This window comes from Ascaphus truei, chromosome 1 (assembly GCF_040206685.1).
Source record: "Ascaphus truei isolate aAscTru1 chromosome 1, aAscTru1.hap1, whole genome shotgun sequence".
Classification (NCBI taxonomy): domain Eukaryota; kingdom Metazoa; phylum Chordata; class Amphibia; order Anura; family Ascaphidae; genus Ascaphus; species Ascaphus truei.
In genome coordinates, this window is record NC_134483.1 from 19,592,197 (window position 1) to 19,618,795 (window position 26,599).

General features: G+C 44.7%; 1 protein-coding gene across 15 annotated transcripts in view; it reads right to left on the minus strand.

Moving 5' to 3' along the window:
• The window catches only part of CELF4 (CUGBP Elav-like family member 4), a 1,026,742-nt gene that overhangs the window by 11,428 nt on the left and 988,715 nt on the right, over window positions 1–26,599 (minus strand). For 13 of the 15 annotated variants that reach the window (XR_012798727.1, XM_075585138.1, XM_075584641.1 and 10 more), the window contains one exon: window positions 11,707–11,872. The exons of the other annotated variants lie outside the window; for them this stretch is intronic. Coding sequence is in view for 12 of the 13 variants with exons in the window: in XM_075585138.1 (XP_075441253.1) it covers window positions 11,745–11,872 (128 nt within the window). In the remaining variant the exon portion in view is untranslated. The remainder of the gene's footprint in view (window positions 1–11,706; window positions 11,873–26,599) is intronic. 15 annotated transcript variants of the gene reach the window in all.

Below are 26,599 nucleotides of genomic sequence, written 5' to 3' on the forward strand. Positions count from 1 at the left end.
CTCCGTAAGAATATGGGAGCAGACAGCGCAATGAAAAGATTACAAATAAAACATTTTACAGCTCTGCTACTTCCAACAAGAAAAGCTTACAGCCAACAAACATCCACAATCAATAAGAGGAGCTTATAACGATGAAGATGAATTCTTCTGCATGGCTACTTAGATTTTCAGGACAGATGATGAAATATACAGGGCTTGCTGCACAGGTCCTGAATGTACATATTCCTATTAGAAATATCTGTAGACTGTTTATGGAAGAGCAGTGATCCACACTGTGTAGTTTAACCCCGTCATCTAGCTGCCTAACAGAGCCTCTTAAAGTATGTAGCCCAGTAACATAAAAGAAAATGTTATCACAGACTTCATTTGAAAGGAGAGTCAGCGTACAGGAATGACTTAGCTAGCAGTGCCCTGCTCTGGATTATTCCTTTGCCCCCGATTACATTCACATCTTCCAAATGTATCTATGCAGTCACAGGAGAACGGGCAACGGACAGACATATTGCACTGTACTCTCTTCATCTCAGATCGTATACATTTAATTGAGGCCATTCTTTCTTTTATCCTATAAGACCACAATGCCAAAACGTAGGTCAAGAGGTTACATCACTTGCTGACCTTACGAGATATATAGCACTCCTGGGGACTGGAATATTGTCTTTGGAAGACCGAGCATGCAACATGATTGCCCTGGGTTATAAGTATAAGAATTCAAAGGGAAAAAGTGTCAGCTGGGCTTCATATGATTCTTTGCAAATGTCATCATACCCTGACTTCTGGAGTCTGAAACTTTGTGCCAGTGGAGGAGAGGTTATGAACCGTTATTGCCTCACATAAATATACTTGGTTTTGGGATGGAGAGGTGACATGGGACTTGGTTGTTCTCCTATGAAGGTCAGACTCGCTTGTAAGAAAGCATACTATGTATTACACAGTACACCACATCTTATAATGAAGGGCCATTGAAGTCAGGGCTCTGTTTGCATCCCTGCATAGCGTTAACCAAGAATCCCATCGGGAGCACGGACAACTGATTTATTCTGGGACTGGTTCACACACTATATTCCATTTAAAATAACGGAAGAGCTGGGGGGCGGGGGGGGGGAAATTATCTTTGTTTTTACAGTCACTTTTATTTAAGAACTGGTCATTTGACTTGCTGTATTGTACCATTTCAGACTACATGGGATATTGGTGTTATGCTCCTTGGGGGATGACAAGATCAAAGAATCCAAATTGACACTGTGAGGAGATGCAGGTGAGGACAGTGCACCTGCCCCTTCTTGGGGGGTCTGCATTTGCAGCTGCACTTAAGATAAAATACTACGGACTCAGAAATACCTCAAGTTCCATCACCTTAGTCTGACCCAATTGCATTGACTCTACACTGTGAAGCTAGAAGTACTGTACACTACAGAGCACAAAGTATAAGATTATAGGGGGTCGGTCTTCACCCATCTGCCTGGTTGTCTATATGTAAATATCTTTGCCTATATTACATTTCCAGAAACACACTATTCAACAAAACACTGACAATGGGAACAGTCTATGTGCTGCACCCACGATATACCTCTGTAAACGGGATGGTTTGTGCCGGTCCAGTTGTCATCTATTTTAAGTTTTGCCCTTTTGTGTAACTATTCCTATGAAGACATGTGTACCAAATTAGGATGGCTACTCGTGGCTTCAGGGGGAAATCATTTTTCTTGTTTAATCTTAAGAAACGTAATGGAGAGTTGGAGGATCGTGCTTATGACTTCACAGTCCAACCACCTACAGGTATGGTCACCTATAAGTCTATTCACTGTCCCAAGTCTAATAAGGACGCAAGTCGTTAATCTTTTTCATAGAGAGCATATCACTTCTGGAATGGGTTTCCTTACTTCCTCAAAGGTCGCCAGTCCCTCAGAAACTTTAATAACTCTCCCGTGTCTTACTTTAGAGCTGTCGGTGAGAGTAATTAATGGTTCTTTTTATGGTATCATTTGTCTCCCTAACGCTACACAGGACATACTTGAAAATGAGATTCCAATTTCTCATTATCTTCCCTAGAAAAACGGGGTTTAAGTAAATTGACAAAAAGCAGAAGACACGTTGAGGCAGATGTATCAATGTTAAAAAAGAAAGAGAAGTTTGTTGTAATGCTTTGCTCAATTTCCTGATTGTATAGGTGGTAAATGCAAGAGCGTTTCCTGCGTGTGACGCCAGCGACGTGCGATCACGGCATCACAGGATTAACGTTGTGGGAGCTCCCACTCAGGAGCATGGACCACCCACCCCCCAGCAGCTCCATCGTGGCAGGCACGGTCCCGGGCGCCGGTGACGTCTGCTTGTTCACCCGCGATGCCGAGGACAGCGAGTCTCGCTGCGTCTGTATTTGGCGATCTGGAGAGGCGCAACGCCACGGCCGGCGTAACATCACGTTATTGGAAGACAATGCAATGTTAAGCCTATGATAATGATATTCAGAACCACTGCTGTTTTTTTGCATACAAATTAGATTTGAGGATGCGTGTTAACCTCCGGGGAAAATAACGACCGCTCCTGTTTTAGGCAACGTCACGTTATGAGCGTTGACTACACTGAGCCTAGCCCTTATAGAGTACAATGACGCCCCTCAGACTGATGCATCTGGAGATGTTTTGTACAGTGGGAGTGCTCTTGTTTGGGAGTGGGGAGGACGTTATAAATGATCTTTTAAGAACTATTTATTCTGACTGCAAAACGGGAGCAAAAACAGCAGCAGGTAGAAGACAAATAAATCTTTTTTAAACAGAGGGGATTTGGGTGCTTTGGCTTTGCTCTGGTTTGCCCCGGTTTTGCTAAGAAGACCTGGCGGAGCGATGCACTCTCCTGGTTAGCAGACAAAGTCAGCCATTTTGCGAATTTGTCCCAGCGACCAAACCGGGGGCAAAATTCCTGTACCTGATTTATCAAAAGAAAATAAATCCCCAGCCAATTCATGGGAACATCTGGGGAAATGTTGCCAGGTTTTTGGGGTATTTTGGCCCAAATTGGAAAATGTCACACATTTTAGAGCAATTTTAGCTAAACATGTCAACAAAAATAGGTGAACTACATATGCCGATGTATGTTTTATAAGGCAGGGGGTGGGCAACCCCAGTCTTCAAGGGCCACCAACAGGGCAGTCTATCAGAATATCCCTGCTTCATCACAGATTGCTCAATCAGTGGCTTAGTCTCCGACTGAGCCACTGATTGAGCCACGTGTGCTGAAGCAGGTCTATCCTTAAACCGTGTGCTGCTGGTGGTCCTTGAGCCATGGAGTTGCCCACCCCTGCTCTAAGGCCTCCGCAATCCTTTTGAAAGCAATGAGATGTGTTCCTTTGATAAGTCTGGTGTCATTCTTTGGCACTGTTTTTACCCCGGTTTTGTATCTGGAAGACTTTCTGGGTTATTAACAAGAGTTTGGGCTACTAGCAGGGCCAATGAATGACACCAGATTGATCAAATGAACACGTCCCATGGCTTTGTATGGGGTTTTCTCTCCTTTGCTCAGTCTGATTCAGTTGTTTACACTGGTTTTGCTCCAATTTAGCAGCCAGAGGAATGTAGCAAAGAGATTATCCTATGATAAACAGACCCCATCCACCCCAATGGGCCAACCACAATACAACACACCACAAGGAGTTGAATGCCTTGCAACACTGAAGCAGTTAAACATGCACAGAAAAAAGTCATATTTCCTGCACATGACAAGAACTAGCAATGACTCTGCTTGGTTTCTCTGATGGATTTGGTGTCTTCATAACAAAATTACAATTTCAGCAAACAAGGAGCAGTTCTGAGGCCTCCGCAGAACAAATGACAACACCAAGCTACTAACCCCTTTTGCTTATTCTCTGCTACGCTCTCAGCATCTGTCTCTAGGCAGATTATATTTTCAGCTGAATTTAATGAAGACCATTTATTAAACTAACGCTCAGCCTCTGCTTTGGCCTCAGACAGATGCGCTCACTAATATGAATCATTTCTTTAAATTGGATTATTTTGATGGAGGACCAGGGCCCGGCGCTCTCCAGAGCACCGAGCAGACGCGGCGACTTGCGCACAATCGTGACAAGGAGGCAGTTTGCGCTCATTAAAGAACAATCTCGTGTCCAGAGCGGGAGAGGCAGAAATATGGCATCGTTATCATTTGCCGTCAGTGACACTGTTCGAGCCTCACTCCTGCTATCACAGGAACAAATAACGAGCGCTCGCAGATCTCATTTCACTTCTGTTTGTTTAGAGTCAAAGTTAAATGGGCTGGCAGGCCTCCAGCATGCGGCTCAATGTGCATTACAGCTTTCACTTCATGCTTCTTATCCAGCCTTCAGGGGTTCCCAGCTCCAGTCCTCATGAACCCCCAAAAAGGTCAGGTTTGTTGGATATCCCTGCTTCAGCACAGGTGGCTCAATCAGTGGCTCAGTCAAACTGAGACTGAGCCACTGATTGAGTCACCTGTGCTGAAGCATGGATGTCCTAAAAACCTGACCTTTTCGGGGGTTCTTGAACCCCTGGATTAAAGAAACAGCTGTCTGTGAGTAGGGTTACGGGCCTTGCACTTCTTTAACCCCAGGCTGTGCTGTCAAAGCTGTGTAAGGCCTCGTCCCCAGTGATCGCGCTCGCGACGGCGTGTGCGTGAACAAAGAGATGGCCCCCTGTAGGGCCGGCCCCAGTCCGTGCGTGCGCGCGCATGCGCAAAGTGCGATCACAATTTAGAAAGTCAAGAAATTTGACTTTTGTCGCGGCGGCCGAGCGATGGCCATGTCACGGCGGTGGTTTAGCCAATGAGGGCGAACCAGCCGTGTGACGTTTTGGCCGCGCTCCCGCCATGTCTCCCTGTCGCGAGTGATTTGAAGTCATCAGATCGCTCGGGTGAAGGCTACGGGCGCCACCAGCTGCTCGCACGCACCAGCTCACGGGGGCAGTAGCCTAATGCGGCAGGCAGAAGCTTATAGGGGTCCATGCTAAAATGGATAAGTAGCAAAGAGTGGCTCACTGTGAGTGCTCATTTGCATGTCATTACCCAGAATCCTTTGCTAAGCGATAATGGGTATACAGGGTTGCAGACCTGTCTGAGACATGCAAATGTACCCACGAGTGGTATTTAAAGAGAGGATCCTTCCTGAGACCAAAGAAAACTCTTGGCAGTAGCATGGTCAGCATGTTAAATCTAGGTGATTAAACATATCAGACAAGCATAGTTATGTATATATAATTATGTAAGCGTTTAACGTCTAATAACTCAAAGCTTTGGGAGGCACTGGAGGTTACTATCTGTACCAAATCTCTTTTGTGCAAACTGTGGAGCATACAGGGACAATGCTGATTCACATTTTTTTTTCTCTTTAACTGGTTTGTTTGGCTAATGAAGGTAGGTTAATTAGTGTAAAGAGGTAATAGGAAGAATAGTTATGTGGGTGACTACGATTTTTCATAAGGTCATAAGGTTTTCAGAAGGTCTTACGGAGGACCGAAAGATTGGTAATAAACCATCCTGATTATTGATCTCATTTTGCAGTGCGACTCAATCGTCTCCAGACCGGGTCATTGCCGGGTTGAGTTTGGTCCCCCAAAATGATGTTTCTCTGAAAAATCCTTTAGTTATCTACAGTGAGCGCGCCAGAATTATATACTATGCAATGTTCTGAAGAATAGCATAACCAGGTAACATTCTAATAAAACGGACCTGATGATAAGAGAAAGCTATTCATTTTATCCGCCAAAGCAAATGGGGGAAACATTCACTTTAGAGTGACTGAATCTCACTAATGGGCTCATTACTTTGGTATCTTACTTAAAGACATCATTTTTTTTACATTTTCCTTTTGGAATGAAGATAAATAAATGGAATTTTGATGCATAAATGTGTATATATCTCTCTCTCTCTATATATATATATATATATATTTTATTTTTTTTGTTGAAAGAACATTTTCTCTCTGCTACTTAAATGATATAAAGGTATATTTGTTATCGGTTTTGTGTTTCTTTTAGTGCAAAATGAAAGTGCAGTGTTTAGGAATATGATTCTCATCATTTAGCTTATACTTACATAATGACATGGCGTATTGTGGTCATTATTTGCATAGTGCTGGAGAGAAGCCTGGATGGATTTGCACTGACGTTGCTCACATATCCCCTTTGAGAATGAACGTGATGCATAATACAGCACAGAACCATGGAGAACGTCTACATTGGTATACACTTATAGACTCCTCCTGCTCGTTTGTCCTTAGGGATGAAGCCCTACATACTGTGGAACTCCAATCACATAACATCCCAAATCCTACATTCACTTAAATAACAACTAAATAACAACTACTGTATTTCCCCCAGCCCTTTACACACTATCATTTTGGCTGCCAGGAGGAATCAAGAAGGCCAGCAAAGCGTTAAAGATATGCAACATTAACTAATAAGGATTGTTCCAAAAAACGGAAGGCTTTGCTTTTCTCTCTACCGGACACCCCATGCAGCCAGTGTTATTTCCCTTGTTAACGCAGACAGGCGCCAGAACTAACGGGTCATTATTGCATGCATTAAGGCGATAATGCCCACATTACCATGGTTTTCAATGGTGCTCGCAGTAAAACCGTTGGAACGAATGCGGTAGCATCACCAAATGTCGTTAATAACGTTGGCTATGTCTGCATTTTGTACGTGGGTGGCTGTAGTTTTTGGATCACGCTCAGTACTAGGCTTTAATGGGAAGTAGGGGCTGTCCTGGGATCTCATGCGAGGGGCTCGTGGCTATATCAGGACTAGCTCACATGACATACACAGGGGATATGTTTTGCTTTGTGCTGCTTGCCGATGCTTGGACCGTTGGATAGAAAAGGCATCTATGGAAAGCAGTGCAAGCCAAATGATTACACTGCCACTCGAAAACGTAGAGGGTAGAAAACTCTGCACCCACATGTTGACCCCCCTCCCCTGCACCCTTAATCCAGCCCCCACAGAACACTAAATGCAGCAAGTTTCCTTTGTGCCTCCAGATAACAAGATATCCCGATGCACCTTACACCAGGGGGGGCTCAACTCCAGTCCTCAAGCCCCCCCAACAGGTCAGGTTTTAAGGATATCCTAGCTTCAGCACAGGTTGTTCAATCAGCCGCTGATTGAGCCAACTGTGCTGAAGCAGGGACTTATTGAGCCACCTGTGCTGAAGCAGGGATATCTTGAAAACCTGACCTGCTGTGGGGGGAGGTTTGAGGACTGGGGTTGAGAAGCCCTGCATTACACTATTACAGAGTTTCCCTGGGATCGAATGGCAGAGATGGCGCCTACACCCCAGTACATGGCAATAGTGTCGCCTGGTATATCTGTACACAGTATTTACTAAGAATGAAGACCACACACACCCCTATGTATGAAGGCAGAAGGGGTGCAATTCTGGGGGAAAGAGGCCGCACAAGATGCATCAAAGAAAAAAACCATATTTTAATATTCTTGTGATAAATATGGTGCAGTTATTTTGCCCCATATGCCCTTCACTTTTCCCTTGATACATACATATGCCCCACGGTATTTCTATTGAGGCAAGAGTGGTGCAATTCTGTGCAACAAACCCTCCCCCACATGTATCAAAGAAATTCATACCGTGCAAAGCCATGCAACACTTTCGATCTGGTTCAGCTTGTTTTGCCCCAGAATTGCCCCGTTATCGCCTTGATACGTAGACCCCCTAGAGTCCTTCTAGTTTTACTGGATGTAATCTACTGCAGATCTATGGAAATGCACCTAAATAAACAGATAATGGGAATGAAGGATGCGGGGCCCGTTATTAAGCGGTGGCACTGCGCACGGTGACTTGGTCACAGTTCAGTATTTACTGCCTATTTGACGTACACATAAAAAGTGCAAAGGTTCAGCCACACAACATTCGGGCACGGATTATGCTAGATTATACGGTGTAGTGTTGCATACAAAATGGAAATGTTTAGAAATGACAATTTTCACATGTAATAAAACATTGAGGCCTCGCTGGCAGCATAAAGGGTTAAGCAAATAAACTTGTGATAATGTTGGAAAAGGAGGACTTGTGTTCATCACTTAGGCTCAAATTAGAAGCCCCGATTCACTCATCCATCTTCCACAAACTGCACACAACGCAGACTCCAACTCACACACAGTTATAGTTACGGAATCTATCATGTCAGCTGTGATTTAGTTGGTGGATTTCTTAATTGTCTTCCTTTATTTCTCCATATGCCTTCTCACCCCGCTTACTGTTCCCTATGGTTTCCTAAAGCAGCCATCTCAATTTTTGGGTAATTATATATATATATATATATATATATATATATATATATATATATATATATATATATATATATATATATATATATATATATATATATATATATATATATATATATATATACACTGTATATATATATATAATGACACACAGTAATATTTCCATTTGCTAAATATATATACACACTTTATTTGAAGTGGGGGGATTTAAAAGTGCAGAGTCACATTGATTCTACATTGGGGAAGCCCCCTCCCCCCTTATATAGTGCTGACAGTATACTCACCACTGTACATAGAAGACACCGTACAGGCAATTGACTCGAGTGAGCTATAAGATGTATTCCTGACGGTGTCTTATCACAGAAGGCTACTTTGTACGTATGGCCCAAGGTTACAAGGAGATCAGACACTGGGATGTGAACTGGATTCATCCACTTCAAATGCCATTACCACTGAGCTCCATCTTCTGCCCACTTTGGGAGATAATACCCCTTTAACTTTGCCCTTATTCAGTGGTTCGAGGTAGGGTGGTACGAGAGAGAAGCATCAGCGCTACCTTTTCACATCCAAACTCAGAGTACAAACTGCACACTGTTCCACTTTACAGGGATTTCTCCTGGAAAGGTACGCTTTCTGTTTACAGAGAATACATACAGTATTAAGTAAATCTTTCTAACATTAAAAACCAAAAAATGTTTCTCAATGTTTAGCGGGAAGACCTGGAAACAAGGCACAGAACTGCTACCTTTCTGAAGTCACCGACTCCCGTTCATACGGCCCTGTGCTGTCACACAATGGACCTGCGAGGCGCGTACCAGCAGCACCAGTCTTTCATAAAGAGCCACAGCGATGTCCAAATAAGTACACATGGGGCAGATGTTTTGCCGCAGACATGCATCACGTTTGCCTTATTCTATGAGGTGCGATAGCGCCGCACGGAAAACCCCACTGAAGTCACTGGCGCCATTTCATTTGATAGAATAAGGCCCTTAGACCTCTCCCATCCTTCCCTGTAGACTTATATGTATCAACGAGCATAGACCCCTCAGTCTATAGTATACAGCATGGGGGCGCAAACTTTTCAGTCTGGCCCCCCTGCTTGCTCTCCCCCCCTGCTCGCGCCCCCCTCCTTACCTTGTCTCCAGCGTCAAATCACGCAGCGGGGTTATGTGATGTCACATTGCCATGGCAACGTGATGTCACGTGACCCCACGGCGTCATTTGACGCAGCGTCGCCATGGTGATGCGTCGCCGAAGACAAGGTAAGGGGAGTTGCAGAGGCCTCACATGATCCCCCGGCATTTAATTTAAATGCCTTGGGGGAAGAGCGCAGGGCCTTTGCAACCGCTGCTCCCCCCCCCCCCCCTGGAAAATATCCTGTGCCCCCCAGTTTGCACACCCCCTGGTATACAGTATCAATACCTATCACATTTTGTATCAGCACAAGTTTATCATTGTTAATATTTGTGTATGTTATAGTATCACTGATTCTCTGCACCCTCCCACCCTCCTTTGTACTAGGGCTTGTGAGCTTTAATGCATTGTGTGCATCACAGTTTGTCACGCCTCAAAAAGACCTTACATAGTTATACTGTAGATCAGGGGCAGCCAACTCCAGCCCTCAAGGGCCACCATTAGGTCAGGTTTTAAGGATATCCCAACACCAGCATAGGTGGATCAATCACTAGCTCAATCAGAATGACAGAGCCACCTGTGCTGAAGCAGGGATATCCCTAATATGTAGCCTGTTGGAGGCCCTTGAGAACTGGAGTATGCCTCCCCTGGTGTAGATGGTCCCCTAGCAGATGAGGTTGAAAAAACACGCATGTTCCCCATCAAGTGAAACCTATGTTAACTTACATGTTGAAGATTTATTACATCGATGTTCTTTATCACGTCCAAATACCATCTTGATATGATAAGACGTATGTAATAGATCCTCAATGAAACTTTTCAAGCTTTCCATACCATTATGTGTCGCTCTTCTTTTTCTGAATGCACTACTCACATCATTTAGGAAGTACATGTTGAGCCCCCTCCCAACTGACACTGGAATGCATATTTGAGTTACTTTTTTTCCCATATAATATTCAATGCACCAAAATTAGGGAGTTCACTAAATACTGTCATACAAAATACCATCTTCAGTTCAAAGACAAAAACACATGGAAAACCATTTTACGTTTGACTGTAGTCGCTAATATTGTACCTACAGGTCCTAATGTTTCATTCAGATGGTGTCACCCTACTGGTCATTCAATTCGCCTCAGAAAAAAACAAGATTTAAATAGCACCACCCTTTAAATGAGAACCATCTCTAGTTACCCCAATAGACTTTAACTAGATTATCTACAGAGAAGACAGGATCACCCTCTTACACATATACATTTCCCCACACACCACACTAGAAGGTACAGTATAACCACTCTCTTAAACGTCCTAGTCACCCATCCATGGAAATCAGTTTCACCCCATAAACTTCAGTAGCATCTCTCTCTAGAACAATCGGAAATATCGGTCACTTCATTCACGTATAACAATGACAGTAAATGTAACCCATGTTAGTGTAATCCACATATCCAGCAAACAAATGACATACATAGCTTATTTTAGTCACCCTTTATACAGGACTTTCATGGTGGCCTTGTTTATAAGGAGACCATTGGTAAACTAACGCAGTTTGTTAGAAGGAGCCAAACTGCCAGCTACTCACAATAAATTGACTGTGATAAATGACTATTTCAAACATATAGACTCATATTTACAAAGCCGTGATATTCCATAAGACACCTTTCTGGTGCGGGAAGACAAATAACAGCCCAAAGGTTGAATGGGCAAAAAGGTCTCTTCCAGCTCCAGAAGACGTCTCACGGAATAACATTGCTTAGTAGATATAGTCTGCCAATCTGTGCAGGGTTTGCCCTGGCTGGAACTCTACGGGTGGGAAATGCTCCACGTCACTTCTTCAACACAAATGATGTCCCTTCCTGCTCTCCGAAAACAAGACGATTCCTGGGCCTGTGTCAAGGAAACTACACGGACCGGTGATTCTGAACAACATGGTGACCCTTTTCCTGCCAAATGGGTGAGTAATTCAACACTAGCCCCTCAAGCAGCCAACGGGTTAAACAGCAACTGGTTGCCCTCATCAGTAACTATATATACATACGTACATATAAATTTATTAAAAAATATATAGAAGCACCACCATAAAAATAGTATTTTTACGTAGATGCCACAATCGATTTGCAAGGCGTTCCACTGAGTCACAACACATTAATGAAAGGTCCCACATTTGTTAAGAAGTTTGAAATCACTGAGATGGTAATATGATGAGGTAATCTGTGAAATGGGTGCAGTAGCTTCTCATTTGGCTCCTTCTAGATTTGGCCTCCCTCTCTGGTCCCCTTGCAATGTGCCATGCCTCCTGCTCACTTACCTGTGCTAGTCCTTGTCTCCAGAGGCTCCTGCAATGTCTCAGTAAGGGCGGTTGGCATCCTTCGGCCGTTTCAGCTGCACCTTCAGCCTCTTCATGCCAATCTGGAAGCCATTCATGGCCTGGATGGCAGCCTGGGCACTGGCAGGATTGTCAAAACTCACAAAACCTGTCAAAACACGAAGCAATGCGGGGGCTTAACAAGCCGAAGGCTACTAACGCATGACACACATACGGTGAGGACCACTAAGGATGACAATGGGAAGGCGAGGGGGAGACGGGAAGTGCATGGGGATGGATGCTGATGGGTAGGTAATAGATTGCAGTATCCTGAGAAGCAGCACCCAGCCTGAATGTACTGTGCCTAACATGCTAAGTCACATCTAGACAACCAAATCCATTGGCGGTCCACCTCTACTGCCAATGGCTGGGAGAGAGCAGAGGCACACGCCAAAATGCTATATATGAATGTAAGAAAAGCTATGCAACATGTTGATTATAATACTGCAACTTGAATGTTTCACAAGAAACAGTATTAAGCATCATACTATAACACTATACACCTTCTCTTATCATAGTACCATTGTATCTCAATATCTAAATACTATGGGCTAGATATGCAAATCTTTCTTAAATCAGCTGACATTATTTTTCCTGAGGTTAACGTCTATACTCAAAGCTAAATATACTGTATGCTAAAACAATGGCCTTTATTGATCTTATTAGCATAGGCTTGTCATCACAATATTGTGGCACTACTATATTGCGTCAGCTTCCAAGAACATGACAGTAAGTATGTCTCACTCCCATCCTGACCCTGACAAAAGGCTTTTTGTTGTAGAGGGGGGAGGGGGAGGGGGGGAGAGTAACAGAAAGTTTAGCTATCTCTGACCTAAAGTACCTTGAAGTCCCGCGTTAACCTTAACAAAGCTTTATGGATATGCGCTGTTAGGGTAAAGGCCTCTTTTCAATATAATTGTCCCTAACGCCCACTATAACTAACAGGGGAAAACATGATTTAATGTTACACTATTGGGCTTTGAACATACTGTACACATGAATACATAATGGGATGTTAACGCACAGCAGGGTAACGCCAGCTCCCTGGATCTGGCCCTAGATGTACGTATATCTTTATTTGTATAGCAGCAGCCATGTACACAGCCCTTCACAGCAGTAACACACATCACAAAATAATATGAGACACAATGGGAAGAAGCGCTACAGACATACAAGTAAACATTAGGAAAAGGGGTTCCTGTCCCGAAGAGGTTACACTCTCAGTATGAGCATATATAATAATAATAACGAGCAGTTATTAGGACTAGTGTAATCAGAATGTATTAAAATAGGAGCTAACTTAACCGATCACGACAAGGAAGCCCGTGTTGTCTGCACAAACCATTTCTCCTAATGTAATGAATTTGTATGAAGCCCCGTCAGTGCTGAAATGGGTTCTGCCGCTGGAACAAGTTATTCCTAGTGTTTTGTAGAAATGGGGCTGTGCCAAAAACATGTATTTGTTAAAATCTCCTGATACAAAGGCAAGGCAATGCAATATATATATATATATATATATATATATATATATATATATATATATATATATATATATATATATAATAATGCAGGGTTTTGCGTTAAGCCATGGTGTGAATCATGTTTATTGTCCACTGCAGACATGGCCCTGATGACTTTGTTTGACTTAACTCTCTCACTCGTATATGAATTATATAGCAACAGCCGCATAGGAAACAAAGAGGACCCCAATAAGCAGTCTGGGGTTCTTATCTGGGTGCTGTTTGTTTTCGGTGTGGTTGGTGCTATATAATTTACCTAGAACACCACCTATAATGGTAGGGAAAGGGAGTCATGGATATTCAGGGGGATTCTCTGCGCTCTGATAAGAGGTCATGCAGCTCGAACTCCCACGTTAACTGCCCTTAACTTCAATAACAGTCAGTACAAGATCAGACCCCTTATTGGGCCTTTGCCGTCATATATGCTATCTCAGGGAGGATTCAGTTACGTCTTCACTGCCATTTCCTAGTTACAGATGTAGCGGCCTGTGACCGGCACCACGAGAACGCGGCTGCCCCGGGCGCCAGAGGATCGTCGCTGTGTTCGGTTCCGATCCGGAAGCACAGACCTCCCGCAGTGATGTCGCGGCAGACACTGTCTCCGGAGCCGCGGCTTTTGCTTTTTTCAGCCGCCTCTCTGGAGACAGTGAGACCTGCTACATCTGTACGTCTTTTCTGTGACACATGAAAACGCTTTTAACTGAAATATTGCAACATTGTGTTAGATATTGCTCTTTACAATGACTATGCAAACCCTAGTACAAGCTGAGTTCTCAGGGGACACAAAAAGGCCAGGAATTTAAGCCTTCAGTAATAACGATATCATCAATAAATTAACCCAACCACCGTATTTCCTCATTTCTAAGACGCGCATTTTTTCCGTCACATTTTACCGTTTCTGAAATCGGGATGCGTCTTACAATCGATATCATTGAAAACACGGGCATGGTTCCTGTACCAATATGGTCACTAATGCGGGTCAACTGAGGATCACGTGTTCTCCTACATTGTGGAATGACGTTCCTAGAATGCGATGCTGCCGACCCTAGCGCAGCACCCGTAGTGCTGAGCAGGAGGTTGCTGTTGTCCTATGATGCCTTGTCTTTGCCTGCGCACGTGCATAGAAGGCATCCCTAATTGTCACTAAAAATGTCATCAAAAAGTCTTCACTATTAATCAGTATTGAGAGTTAAAAAAAAATGTCTGTACATTTAATGTAGTGTTTCTTTTCCCCCCGAAAATTGTTATTAAATCAATGGTGAGTCGTACAATGGATGGCGTCTTGGAATCGAGGAAATACGGTAATTATTACTAAGGTACATTTTGTCAGAGATGAATGCTCTGGACTATTAGCAATAATCAATCAATTGCCAATCTGGATGCCAACACACTCAATCAACTAGGGGTTTACAGAAGGAGTCAGTCCAAACGCATGTTATTAGAAGCTCAATAATAAAAAAAAATCCAAGTGGGATCTCAGTTTAGAACTTTATTCTATGCTACCAAAACGTACAGAGATAACAGCAGGATGCAAAAACGGCAACAAAGAGTGTACGAAAACAACCAGACTAATACACTATTCATTATCATGTGATTTACATCATTTTAGTCATGCACATAGGCCACACCACCTAATCAATATGACTATTTTCAATGGTTCGCTAGAATTTATTTTTGTTACCATCTAACAAACTAGATTTCTCCTGTTCCAAAATAATTGGTCTGCAATTGTGTTCTGTCTCCTCATTATCAGGCCCAACCAAAATATAGTCCCCTTCTTGACCTTGAATCATCCTCTTCCCAGCTCGGACCCATCTTTATCTCCTTTGGTTTTGCATTCCAATGTCCTACTGAAGTGTTTTGCTATAGACCAAGCATGGGGCCATCTAAAGTGAAAATATTAGAAGAATAGTTACAGTGTCAGCTCCCTACCAAGCATTAACTTTAATATAGTTCTAGCTCTACTCCCTCTTGTAGGTGAGGTGAAAGGTTTAATGGCATATGGTGAGGTAGGCCGAATAGCAGCATACATATATTTATGATATACTGTATATCTGTGGTGTGTGTGTAAATATATATATATATATATATATATATAAAAATATATATATATATGCACCATTATGTGCTCAGCTAACTCTCTCCCATCCACACCTTGTTTAGGTATATATTGCCGTGAGTTTGGACACCCGGTGTTATTCACTGAATGAGAAATCCATGTGAGAATGATGATAGGCTTGGTTTTCAGGACAAAACAATCTGCTCATTTTTATAGCAATGTAAATGATGTCTCACAGAAGTGGTGCTACAGATGTAGGCAGACTTACCGTTGGACGTAGCCACGAACGCATGTGTCCCCGTGACCGCGCTGAATGCGGCCCCAGGAGGATTAACGGTGTGGGAGGTCCCATTGAAAAGAATACACCCCGAAGCTCCATCGTGGCCGCCACCTCCCCCAGCACCTCGGGCTTTCCGGCGTTTCCCCCACGGCCACGCGTATGGTAAGGCTGGCTACATCTGTGCAAGTCCTAACTCATAAAGCATTTATCCACTATTAAAAGACAAACCACTGTATCTAAATCTGTCCCGGAGAACTATGGCCCCAGTGCATCAAATAAAACAAATGGCTACTGGTGGTGGCTGCTTAAAGGTCCCTTACCAGAGTAACTCACAATTCTTCTCCATTAAATGGGTACTATAGATGATAAATTGTTAGGGAATCAGGAGGCTAACATGGCTGAATGATAGAAGTGAGTGGAGGTCACTGAACCATGTAAACTGTTATTAAGATCTAAAGACAGGGGTGCCCAATGCTACATCCAATTGACAAAACATATATGGTAATAAATATAAAGTTTAAAAACTTAAATAATAATAATAATAATTACTTGGTTATTTAGTTAAAACCTTTGGCTAAAGCGTCGTAAGCCTGCATACCAAACGTCAAGGTATAACCAAATTAATGCAGGTCTTACACTACACTGTGAACCCTTCTCTTTACCTCTGTATGAGGGGATAGAACCATAGTACTGTAGATCCTGTTCTTGCAGCAAAGTGAAAAGACCTCTCAAATTAAAAAGGTGAGAAGGAGTGAGCTCTGGGGGAGGTGCCACCTACCTCCATACAACTGTTACCAGTCAGAAAAGGATTAACACCCATTCCCGGCTAGCTCAAACTCCTACACCCCCCACATCATGAATATATATTTATGTCAAAAAGAGTGCTACTGGGTGTGGCAAATGTATACAACAAAAGACCTATAGATTAAGATCTACTGTACATCTCATAACAACATTCCCGGTTTATTACATGAACTCATCCCTGATTGCAGGAGGTTGATATTGATGTCCTGACAAAGTAGACTGGACTGAATTACTGATACCTTTTTTTTTTTTAGGATCACCCTCTCAAAATGATCCCCCTCTGTTCCATAAAGAATAAAGGTTTGGAATTGTGTTAACAATTAACAACCCTTTACACTTTGGAGAACAGAGACCCAAATAACTGTACTGGCACCTGCCAATAAAACATGTACACATGACCAAGAGACTTTTGAGGGTTCAATACCTCAAAGTACTGTGTATGATCCATGAATAACTCTCCTTGTTGTCCATAGAAGATATCACAACTTATAGTGAATGTACAATCTGGAAACAAAACTAAAATAAAGCTGCTCCTTAGTTTTCTCAGACATTCCTTCCCAGTGTAGCAGCAGGTGAAGCTTAGATAGCACTCTATAGATCACAGGACACATGTGAGTTGTTATGCTGTTGTACCTAATGCTGTCAGGTGACATTTGAAGTTACTGGCTTGAAAACCTTGTGACTGTGGCTAATCTCCAGATGGCCTTGGACAATCACATTGTCTTCTTGTGCTCCTGGTACCAAAGTTGAAGCTTGATGTTATCATTCCAAGTTATTATTATCATCATCATTTATTTGCAACTCGTCAATATATTCCACAGCATGGTACAATGGTGGTACAGAGATGTGATCATTACATAAACAGGTGCATACAAATAAGAACAAACATGCACAAGCAGATACAAAGAGGTAATGAGAGCCCTGCTCTCGAGAGCTCACATTCTAGAGGGAACGAGGGACAATATTGAAATAAAAAGGTAAAGTGGATGCTCATTGATGGGGATGTAGTGTATCTGAGGATAGAGTATGGTCCAGCCTGACAGCTGACCCCAGTAGGGGTTGAGGGTGTTGTTACATACTGAGGGTGTTACATAAGGTAGTGTGGAAATTGATCCATCCGCACAGCTGGTCTCAATGTGGTTGGAGAGAGAGGGGAGTTGGATGTTAGTGGTATGACGCACAGGCTTCCTTGAAAAGGTGAGAGAGACTTGAGGGAGAGTCTGATGGCACATGGTAGTGAATTTCAGAGAGAGGGGGCAGAACAGGAAAAGTTGCAGGCGGGAGTGAGAGGAGGTAATAAGGCAGGAGGAAGTCAGTGGGATGTCGTGGGCAGAACGTGTTTAGGGATAATTGGGGGGATCAGGGCTGAGATGTAAGGGGGGTAATGTCATTGAGAGCTTTGTAATCCAGAGCTAAGGATTTTCATATTATTCTAGAGGCTATGGGATCTGGTGCAGGGATTTGCGCAGTGGAGCAGGAGAAGTGGAGCGGTGAGTGAGGCAGATGAGTCTGGCAGCAGCAGTTTGGATGGATTGAAGTTGGGAGAGGTGGACAAAGGGGAATGCCAACTAGGAGAAGGGTGCAGTTGTTAAGGCAGGACAAGATGAGTGAGTGAATAAGGATTTTAGTTGCATCATGATTGAGAAAAGGGGGAATTCTGGGGATATTTCCTACAATGTCACACACAGCACAGATCATACTGGCAAAGCTATAAAAAAGATGGACACATATCAATATTAAGATATCCGTGCTTATTTAGTTACACATTCATCTGGGGAATTACATTTTTGGGATTTGTCAGCAAATTATATTTATACAATACAGCGCTTGCCTTTTGTGGCAGTTGGGACAAGCTGACATACAGTATGTCTCGGTTATTTCATTAAACATAAGACCCCTTGCATTTCCTCCCCAAAAAGTACAAAATCCAGATAACATTCAATACATGACCTTATCTGGACATTATGGTTTTGCATTCAGGTATCACAAAGTACTGGAATGATGATGGGGACCTCATATATCATCTTCTAAAAATGGCAAGTCACTTTAAACCAATCAGCACTGAAAGAGTTAAGCTTGCAATATTAAACAATTCTTGGCTGTCAACAGGTGCCTCTCAGAAAAGACTCCATCGTTTTGCAGCCAGGTGCTCTTTAGTGTTTTCTGCTTTGATTGCATACACAATGGTGACACCTGCACTCACGTAGTACTGTAATACTACCCCGTGGGCTCTGTGGCTGCTTCGAAAAATTATCCTGACAAACAACAAAACTATGTTACAGCCAAAAACCTGTTGGTGACCCTTGTGATAATAGGCTTCCTAAAGAAACACACAGTCATAGAACAATTACTTTTGGTGCAACTTGAGTATGGGAGTGATGTGCCGAGTACTCGGATTACCCGGTGGCGAGTACTCGGATTACCCGGTGGTTTTTCAGCTACCCGGCAGCAGGGGGCTGGGACCGGCGCCGAGTAATTTCAGTGCAGCTGAAACTAGTTCAACACTTACCTGCAGCCGACGAAGGAAGGTGAGGAAGACCACGGCGACATCTGGGAGCAGCAGCAGATGTTCTGGTGGCGGTGGCAGACAGCTACTCCCTAGCTGTCCAATAGGAACGCCCCTACTCCGGTCACATGGTTCCCCGGCTCCCACAGGCATCAGCAGTTTGCTCTGTTCCTGCTGCTTCCGTCGGCTCAACAAGGACTTCGGCTGCCAAGGTTTTCGGCTGCTGCCACCGCCACCAGGACGTCCGCTGCTGCTCCCATATGTCACGAAGTCCATCTTCACCCTCCGTAGCGGTCTTCCTCACCCTGCAAGTAAGTGCCTTCCGGGTAACTGGGTACCCATCCGGGTAAAATGATTCATTTTGCCCAGGTACCCGTTACCCGGATTTAGAAAAATATAGGACCAGGTAACATACTAGAGCTAAGCAATGAGGGTCTATAAATTAAGACACAAGTGGGGTAATTCTGGGGCCAACAATTACGGAGCTGCATCAAAGAAAAAAAAAAAGCCTATTACTTTCAATTGGATTTACTTCTTTGGTATGACTGGTGCATACGTTTTAACCCAGATTTGGACATCTTTTGCCTTAGAGCATTTTGATGTAGCCCAACTAACCTTCACTGGAACCCCAAGAAAAAAAGGCCCTTGACCACGTAAGATGAGAGCAATGGGCAGCCACAGCAGCTCTATAGTACAATAGCTTACTGTGTGCCCACACTCTGGCCTGGGACTGCCAAGGTCAGGTTACCCCAACATTTACCGGTCATGGGGAAATCTAAGGTGCCTACATCTGTAGACCCATGGAAGCCTGGTCAAGACAGTTGAAACAAAATGCTATGACCTGCAGGTTCTTCTAGTTATTAAACATCCCAATGGCATCTTTAAGGAACATTTTCCACTTAATATATAGGATAATAGTAAAAGACAAATAATCTTATCCTCATTCAATCAAAAAACAAAACAAAATAATGAAGGGAACACCAAAAGGTGACCCACAAAAGCACACATTCCTTTGATGTTTGTTTTCGTAATCTAAAGGCTTTTTTTGTCTGTTTTGTCTTTTTTTTAAATACAATACGCCTTAAAGTTCACCATCTAGCTGCGTTGAATGTCGAGTTCCAATGGTATAAGATCAACCTATTTTTATATCTTTCTCTGGAGCTGTGCTGAATTTGTAGGGAATGTTACTACTCAAGTTGATTGGGACAACAAAATGTCCTGAATCTGGAGGCAGCTGGTCTGGCCAGTGTGGACATGGAGAGAGGGCCGGTGTCGACATGGAGAGAGGGCCGGTGTGGACATGGAGAGGGGGCCAGTGTGGACATTGAGAGAGGGCCCGGTGTGGACATGGAGAGGGGGCCGGTGTGGACATGGAAAGGGGGCCGGTGTGAACATGGAGAGAGGGCCCATGTGGACATGGAGAGAGGGCCGGTGTGGACATGGAGAGAGGGCCGGTGTGGACATGGAGAGAGGGCCCGGTGTGGACATGGAGAGAGGGCCCGGTGTGGACATGGAGAGGGGGCCGGTGTGGACATGGAGAGAGGGCTGGTGTGGACATGGAGAGAGGGCTGGTGTGGACATGGAGAAAGGGCCAGTGTGGACATGGAGAGAGGGCCGGTGTGGACATGGAGAGGGGGCCATTGTGGACATGGAGAGAGGGCCGGTGTGGACATGGAGAGAGGGCTGGTGTGGACATGGAGAGAGGGTCAGTGTGGACATTGAGAGAGGGCCCGGTGTGGACATGGAAAGGGGGCTGGTGTGAACATGGAGAGAGGGCCAGTGTGGACATGGATAGAGGGCCAGTGTGGACATGGAGAGAGGGCCGGTGTCGACATGGAGAGAGGGCCGGTGTGGACATGGAGAGGGGGCCAGTGTGGACATTGAGAGAGGGCCCGGTGTGGACATGGAGAGGGGGCCGGTGTGGACATGGAAAGGGGGCCGGTGTGAACATGGAGAGAGGGCCCATGTGGACATGGAGAGAGGGCCGGTGTGGACATGGAGAGAGGGCCGGTGTGGACATGGAGAGAGGGCCCGGTGTGGACATGGAGAGAGGGCCCGGTGTGGACATGGAGAGGGGGCCGGTGTGGACATGGAGAGAGGGCTGGTGTGGACATGGAGAGAGGGCTGGTGTGGACATGGAGAAAGGGCCAGTGTGGACATGGAGAGAGGGCCGGTGTGGACATGGAGAGGGGGCCATTGTGGACATGGAGAGAGGGCCGGTGTGGACATGGAGAGAGGGCTGGTGTGGACATGGAGAGAGGGTCAGTGTGGACATTGAGAGAGGGCCCGGTGTGGACATGGAAAGGGGGCTGGTGTGAACATGGAGAGAGGGCCAGTGTGGACATGGATAGAGGGCCGGTGTGGACATGGAGAGAGGGCCGGTGTGGACATGGAGAGAGGGCCGGTGTGGACATGGAGAGGGGGCCAGTGTGGACATTGAGAGAGGGCCCGATGTGGACATGGAGAGGGGGCCGGTGTGGACATGGAAAGGGGGCCGGTGTGAACATGGAGAGAAGGCCGGTGTGGACATGGAGAGAGGGCCGGTGTGGACATGGAGAGAGGGCCGGTGTGGACATGGAGAGAGGGCCGGTGTGGACATGGAGAGAGGGCCGGTGTGGACATGGAGAGGGGGCCGGTGTGGACATGGAAAGGGGGCCGGTGTGGACATGGAGAGAGGGCTGGTGTGGACATGGAGAGGGGGCCAGTGTGGACATGGAGAGAGGGCTGGTGTGGACATGGAGAGAGGGCTGGTGTGGACATGGAGAGAGGGCCGGTGTGAACATGGAGAGGGGGCCGGTGTGGACATGGAAAGGGGGCCGGTGTGGACATGGAGAGAGGGCCGGTGTGGACATGGAGAGGGGGCCGGTGTGGACATGGAAAGGGGGCCGGTGTGGACATGGAGAGAGGGCTGGTGTGGACATGGAGAGGGGGCCAGTGTGGACATGGAGAGAGGGCTGGTGTGGACATGGAGAGGGGGCCAGTGTGGACATGGAGAGAGGGCTGGTGTGGACATGGAGAGGGGGCCGGTGTGGACATGGAAAGGGGGCCGGTGTGAACATGGAGAGAGGGCCAGTGTGGACATTGAGAGAGGGCCCGGTGTGGACATGGAAAGGGGGCCGGTGTGGACATGGAAAGGGGGCCGGTGTGGACATGGAAAACTATGCACCTATAAAAACAGTACAGATTATTAATTTGCATAGTTTTCTGGTATCATTTGTCTCACCACACAGAGTACCGGGTGATTTGTTTCGGGTGTATAAGCAAATGATACAGGACCCCAATAAGCTCAAATTTAACCCCCAAAATAACTGCAACATATGTATAAGCAAATGAACCTACTCCTAAATGGGCAGAGAAGCTCTCAGCAGAGAAGTTACAGAGTGGTAATGGATCAATAAATACAAGAGTCCCTTCTTTCCCTTTATAAAGATTCATAATCCTATTATAAACAGCTTCATTTAACCCTGCCATACTATTTCCCCAAACAGATACCGGAGCCTTTCGATGCTGTCTGTAGAGTATTTACTTAAAGAAAGAGCAGCACACACTTAGCAGAAGGAACTCTGCATTGCAATGGCTCTCAAGTCAACCCAACAGCTCAGGTTTTCAAGATATCCCTGCTTCCGCTCAGGTGGCTCAATCAGTGGGTCAAAGAGCCTGCTTCAGCACAGCCTTTGACCGAGCCACCTGTGCTGAAGCAGGGATATCTTTAAAACCTGACCTGTTGCGGGGTGTTGAGGACCCCTGCTGCATTGTACTTACACAACTGCAATATGTCTTGCTTTACATCAGACTAATAGAAACCGCACACAAACAGCTACCCCACAATTCTCCAGCACGGTGGAAAGTTAACATATAATTGGTAGCCAGGACTACAAATGCCAAAGTGTATTCATTACTTTACACTGTCAAGAAATACAAGTGAAAATAATGGCCCCGGCAAAACTCAAAGTGGAGTACATCAAGCATGTGAATATAATATAAAGTTGATAGATTATTCAATGCTGCCGCTGCTCTTTAAGACCATAGGGCCTATTCTAGTAGCTGCAGGGTTGTACATGTTAAATCGCGGGATTTTTACGAGGCAATAAAGTGTGGAAAACAAATGTCTGATCTGGCCGTATTGTATAAGATTTTCCGCTTGTAAAATCTCCCACACGCCCACTGAAATCCCACATTCCGAGAGAATACACACACACTGCAAATCCCACATTCCGAGAGAATACACACACACTGAAATCCTACATTCCGAGAGAATACACACACACTGAAATCCCACATTCCGAGAGAATACACACACACTGAAATCCCACATTCCGAGAGAATACACACACTGCAAATCCCACATTCCGAGAGAATACACACACTGAAATCCCACATTCCGAGACAATACACACACTGCAAATCCCACAATCCGAGAGAATACACACACTGAAATCCCACATTCCGAGAGAATACACAAACACTGAAAATCCCACATTCCGAGAGAATACACACACTGAAATCCCACATTCCGAGAGAATACACACACTGCAAATCCCACATTCCGAGAGAATACACACACTACAAATCCCACATTCCGAGAGAATACACGCCCACAGAAATCCCACATTCCGAGAGAATACACACACACTGCAAATCCCACATTGCGAGAGAATACACAAACTGAAATCCCACATTCCGAGAGAGTACACACACACTGCAAATCCCATATACCGAGAGAATACACACTCACTGCAAATCCCACATTCCGAGAGAATACACACACTGCAAATCCCACATTCTGAGAGAATACACACACACTGAAATCCTACATTCCGAGAGAATACACACACACTGAAATCCCACATTCCGAGAGAATACACACACACTGAAATCCCACATTCCGAGAGAATACACACACTGCAAATCCCACATTCCGAGAGAATACACACACTGAAATCCCACATTCCGAGACAATACACACACTGCAAATCCCACAATCCGAGAGAATACACACACTGAAATCCCACATTCCGAGAGAATACACAAACACTGAAAATCCCACATTCCGAGAGAATACACACACTGAAATCCCACATTCCGAGAGAATACACACACTGCAAATCCCACATTCCGAGAGAATACACACACTACAAATCCCACATTCCGAGAGAATACACGCCCACAGAAATCCCACATTCCGAGAGAATACACACACACTGCAAATCCCACATTGCGAGAGAATACACAAACTGAAATCCCACATTCCGAGAGAGTACACACACACTGCAAATCCCATATACCGAGAGAATACACACTCACTGCAAATCCCACATTCCGAGAGAATACACACACTGCAAATCCCACATTCTGAGAGAATACACACACACTGCAAATCCCACATTCCGAGAGAATACACACACACAGCAAATCCCACATTCCGAGAGAATACACACACACTGCAAATCCCACATTCCGAGAGAATACACACACAGCAAATCCCACATTCCGAGAGAATACACACACACTGAAATCCCCCATTCCGAGAGAATACACACGTACCACAAATCCTACATTGCGAGAGAATACACTCACACCACAAATCCCACATTCCAAGAGAATACACGCCCACTGAAATCCCACATTCCGAGAGAATACACACACTACAAATCCCACATTCCGAGAGAATACACACACACTGCAAATCCCACATTCCGAGAGAATACACACTCACTGCAAATCCCACATTCCGAGAGAATACACACTCACTGCAAATCCTACATTCCGAGAGAATACATACTCACTGCAAATCCCACATTCCGAGAGAATACACACTCACTGCAAATCCCACATTCCGAGAGAATACACACACTGCAAATCCCACATTCCGAGAGAATACACACACTACAAAACACACATTCCGAGAGAATACACACACACTGCAAATCCCACATTCCGAGAGAATACACACTCACTGCAAATCCCACATTCCGAGAGAATACACACTCACTGCAAATCCTACATTCCGAGAGAATACATACTCACTGCAAATCCCACATTCCGAGAGAATACATACACTGCAAATCCCACATTCCGAGAGAATACACACACTGCAAATCCCACATTCCGAGAGAATACACACACTGCAAATCCCACATACCGAGAGAATACATGCCCACTGAAATTCCACACTCCGAGAGAATACACACACTACAAATCCCACATTCCGAGAGAATACACACACACTGCAAATCCCACATTCCGAGAGAATACACACACACACTACAAATCCCACAATCCGAGAGAATACACACACTACAAATCCCACAATCCGAGAGAATACTCACACTACAAATCCCACATTCCGAGAGAATACACACACTGCAAATCCCACATTCCGAGAAAATACACACACACTGCAAATCCCACATACCGAGAGAATACACACACTACAAATCCCACAATCCGAGAGAATGCACACACTACAAATCCCACAATCCGAAAGAATACACACACTACAAATCACACATTCCGAGAGAATACACACACTACAAATCCCACGTTCCGAGAGAATACACACACTGCAAATCCCACATTCCGAGAAAATACACACACACACTACAAATCCCACATTCCGAGAGAATACACACACTGCAAATCCCACATACCGAGAGAATACACACTCACTGCAAATCCCACATTCCGAGAGAATACACACACTACAAATCCCACATTCCGAGAGAATACACACTCACTGCAAATCCCACATTCCGAGAGAATACACACGCACTGCAAATCCTACATTCCGAGAGAATACACACACACTACAAATCCCACATTCCGAGAGAATATACACGCACAGCAAATCCTACATTCCGAGAGAATACACACACACTGCAAATCCCACATTCCGAGAGAATACACACACTAAAAATCCCACATTCCGAGAGAATACACACTCACTGCAAATCCCACATTCCGAGAGAATACACACGCACTGCAAATCCTACATTCCGAGAGAATACACACACACTACAAATCCCACATTCCGAGAGAATATACACGCACTGCAAATCCCACATTCCGAGAGAATACACACACAGCAAATCCCACATTCCGAGAGAATACACACACACTGAAATCCCCCATTCCGAGAGAATACACACGTACCACAAATCCTACATTGCGAGAGAATACACTCACACCACAAATCCCACATTCCAAGAGAATACACGCCCACTGAAATCCCACATTCCGAGAGAATACACACACTACAAATCCCACATTCCGAGAGAATACACACACACTGCAAATCCCACATTCCGAGAGAATACACACTCACTGCAAATCCCACATTCCGAGAGAATACACACTCACTGCAAATCCTACATTCCGAGAGAATACATACTCACTGCAAATCCCACATTCCGAGAGAATACACACTCACTGCAAATCCCACATTCCGAGAGAATACACACACTGCAAATCCCACATTCCAAAAGAATACACACACTACAAAACACACATTCCGAGAGAATACACACACACTGCAAATCCCACATTCCGAGAGAATACACACTCACTGCAAATCCCACATTCCGAGAGAATACACACTCACTGCAAATCCTACATTCCGAGAGAATACATACTCACTGCAAATCCCACATTCCGAGAGAATACACACA